This window comes from Lactuca saligna, chromosome 8 (assembly GCF_052625555.1).
Source record: "Lactuca saligna cultivar CGN05327 chromosome 8, ASM5262555v1, whole genome shotgun sequence".
Lineage (NCBI taxonomy): Eukaryota > Viridiplantae > Streptophyta > Magnoliopsida > Asterales > Asteraceae > Lactuca > Lactuca saligna.
The window spans coordinates 86,645,874-86,648,762 of NC_136424.1; the positions used below are offsets into that span (position 1 = coordinate 86,645,874).

Consider the following 2,889-nt stretch of genomic DNA (forward strand, 5'->3'; position numbering starts at 1 on the left):
AGTATGCGAATTCCTTATTTCTTTTTCACCAAAGAAGAACATCGTTAAGACCAAAAGGTAAAACGGTTTATACAAAAACAGATTCCGTAGGGACCAAACAAAAACTATAATAATATCGTAGGACCATTTATCATTTATGCAGTTTACTAATTTCTAATAAATCCTTGGCTGCCAATTTGGACTAGAGCACACAACGAATATTTTTTTATTAAATATCTTTGACCCATTTAAATATTACAGAAACAGAAAGCATCAACGTGCTGTTGCTAGTCTTCTTCTCCGGCCATTACGCCGGAGTCCTCATTAACTCCGGCAATCATCCCATTATCTGATTTTTTTTTTTTTTAACGCGTTCCTCCAACACCTGAACAACCATTATTACTTTTTTCTGTAAATAGTAAAACTAATAAAAAGTTCGTCACTAATAATGTTAACCAAAAAAATATATTTCGTGCATGGATGGGTATATTGTTTTCGTCCATTGCTAAACATGCTGAGACTTTTCTTTATTATATTAATGTTTGGAGGAGTTACATCATTACTTAAAAGTAGGAAAAACAAGATACAAATAGCAGATCATTCAAATTACACACGATAACAACTTAATTCCCATTTCACTTGTTTGCTTTACTGATCAGTACTGGCTTCTGAACCAGTAGATACCTTTGTTCTTCTCATCACTCTCATCAGGCTCGATAAACAGACAGTTCTTGGATTCTCTCCATAACGCCAAGTAAAATGGAGTGCTATCCTTTTGATAAAACTCTCCCACAATGGGCCTGATCGCTTTGGTGGCTTCCATGGCATGATAATGAGGAATATAAGAGAACAAATGGTGAAGCACATGAGTGTCGGTAATGTTATGGAACACCTTGTTCAGAACTCCGTAATCCCTATCTACAGTTGCGAAAGCACCTTTCATCCAGTTCCATTCAGAGTCATCGTAGTGAGGCAAAGAAGCGTGAGTGTGATGAAGGTATGTGATGATCACAAGAAACGCGTTCATGACCATTAAGGCACCTCCGTAGGCACAAAAAACAGTAGCGAACCCGTGGATTGTCGCCAATTTGTACAACAAGGTAGAAAAGCCGATAAGTCCGATATCAGACATGAGGATCAGGATTCGCTCGTTATCTGAGAAAATAGGGCTTCTGGGATCATAGTGGCTTGCGAACTTGTCATAAGGTCTTCCCGCAGCATTGATTGACAAGTAGATATACCATCCGAGACTGAGTTTGACCATAAGGGTTAACGTTCTTCCGATTGGATTGTCGAGGTAAAACGCGGAAGAACCCAGTTTTGATCTTGTCTTTGGAACATATACTTCATCATGCTCAAGAGAACCGGTGTTGGCATGGTGCCGGCGGTGGCTTATTTTCCAGGAGAAGTAAGGGGTTAAAAGGCATGAGTGTAAAACAAACCCAATACAATCCTCGAGCCATACATGGTCACTGAAGGCATGATGACCACATTCATGACCGATAAGCCAAATCCCCATGAACACACAACCTTGAACGTACCAGTAAACCGGCCAGGCAAGGTAAGGAAGAGGGTGAGGGAGCTGTGGGATGTAAGTTGTGGCGAGGTAGTAGAAGATCGAGACTGCGGTGAGGTCAGCAACGAGATATGAAAAGGATCGAATCAAGGATCTTTCGAAACAGTGAGGTGGTATGGCTTTCTTGATATCTGCTAAGGTAAATGGAGGTTTTGAGGTTGGGGCTCGTTTGATACGATCGGTATCGGATTTCTTAACATCTAGATCACTAGGATTTGAACGACCACCGGCACCCATGTTTCTTAATTAAGAGATAGATTCACAAGAACCGATTTCACCTTTTAGAAACTAAGAAAAATGGTATTCTGTAAGCTTTGGATGTTAAGGTGTGCAATGGTGGATGGGGGCTTTTGTTTCCGTTATATATATATAGATACGCATAGAGACATATATAAATATAAATATATAATAATGATCGAGATTAGAAGACACTTAAACAGATGGTTACAAAATAATTGACCCTCAATCAATTACAATCTAATTAGAATAATTAGTGTTATTTCTTACACCTCGTATATATACGAATAATATCAAATGTGAATTACTATGTTTAAATTTTTTAAGAATTTCTTCAGTTGTGTATAAAAAATCATAGTCCTATTATATGAAAAGTTATGGTCCACCAGTGTTAGAACATTTCATTCAAAAAAAAAATGTAGAAAGAATGAAAAAAAATGAAATATCTCAAAAATTTCTTAAACCTAAATTCTACAAGAATATTTGATTTGGTTTTAAGTTCAACCGATTTTTATCCTGAATTCTACAAGAATATGATTCGTTGTTAAACTAAGCAGTTATCACGGTCAAAAATATAATAACGGTCATCGGCCGCTATTTGAAATTGCGGTTCTCGCGGTGGTATAGCGGTGATATAACGTTTTTTTTATATTATTTAGAATTTTTATATATTAAAGTATTAATAAGTAAATCATATTTTAAAGTTCAATCCAATCCAGTTAATTAGTTAATCAGTAAATCATAATTCATATATCATATTTAGTTGATCATACTTCACAAACCGGTTACCAATATTTCAATTAATCATACTTTAACACAGTCAACAAGAAAAGATATGTAATACTTACTATTTTATCATACTTTAACACAATCAACAAGAAAACATATGTAATACTTACTATTTTATCATACTTTATTACAGTTATCAAATGAAATGATTAAGTAATTTGATAGTTAATCATAATGTAGTACTTTAAGTTTTCGATACAATTAGCAAGACAACACATAAATTGTTTCAATGGAAGTTATGACAATCACAAAATTACAATTTTATTCAATAGAATTATACAAAAGTTTTGGTTTGGGCTAAAAAAAAC

At 35.0% G+C, this 2,889-nt stretch overlaps 1 protein-coding gene across 1 annotated transcript; it reads right to left on the bottom strand.

Annotated features, from left to right (window-relative positions):
* Positions 1 to 481: 481 nt before the first annotated feature.
* LOC145009097 (delta(12)-fatty-acid desaturase FAD2-like) lies at positions 482 to 1,908 on the bottom strand. The gene has a single exon (XM_078967764.1). It carries the CDS (start codon positions 1,790 to 1,792, stop codon positions 635 to 637), a length of 1,158 nt encoding a protein of 385 aa, XP_078823890.1. The 5' UTR covers positions 1,793 to 1,908; the 3' UTR covers positions 482 to 634.
* Positions 1,909 to 2,889: the final 981 nt, after the last annotated feature.

Coding starts and splice junctions, on each gene's coding strand:
- LOC145009097 (XM_078967764.1), bottom strand. CDS start 1,792: ATGGGTGCCGGTGGTCGTTCAAATCCTAGTGATCTAGATGTTAAGAAA.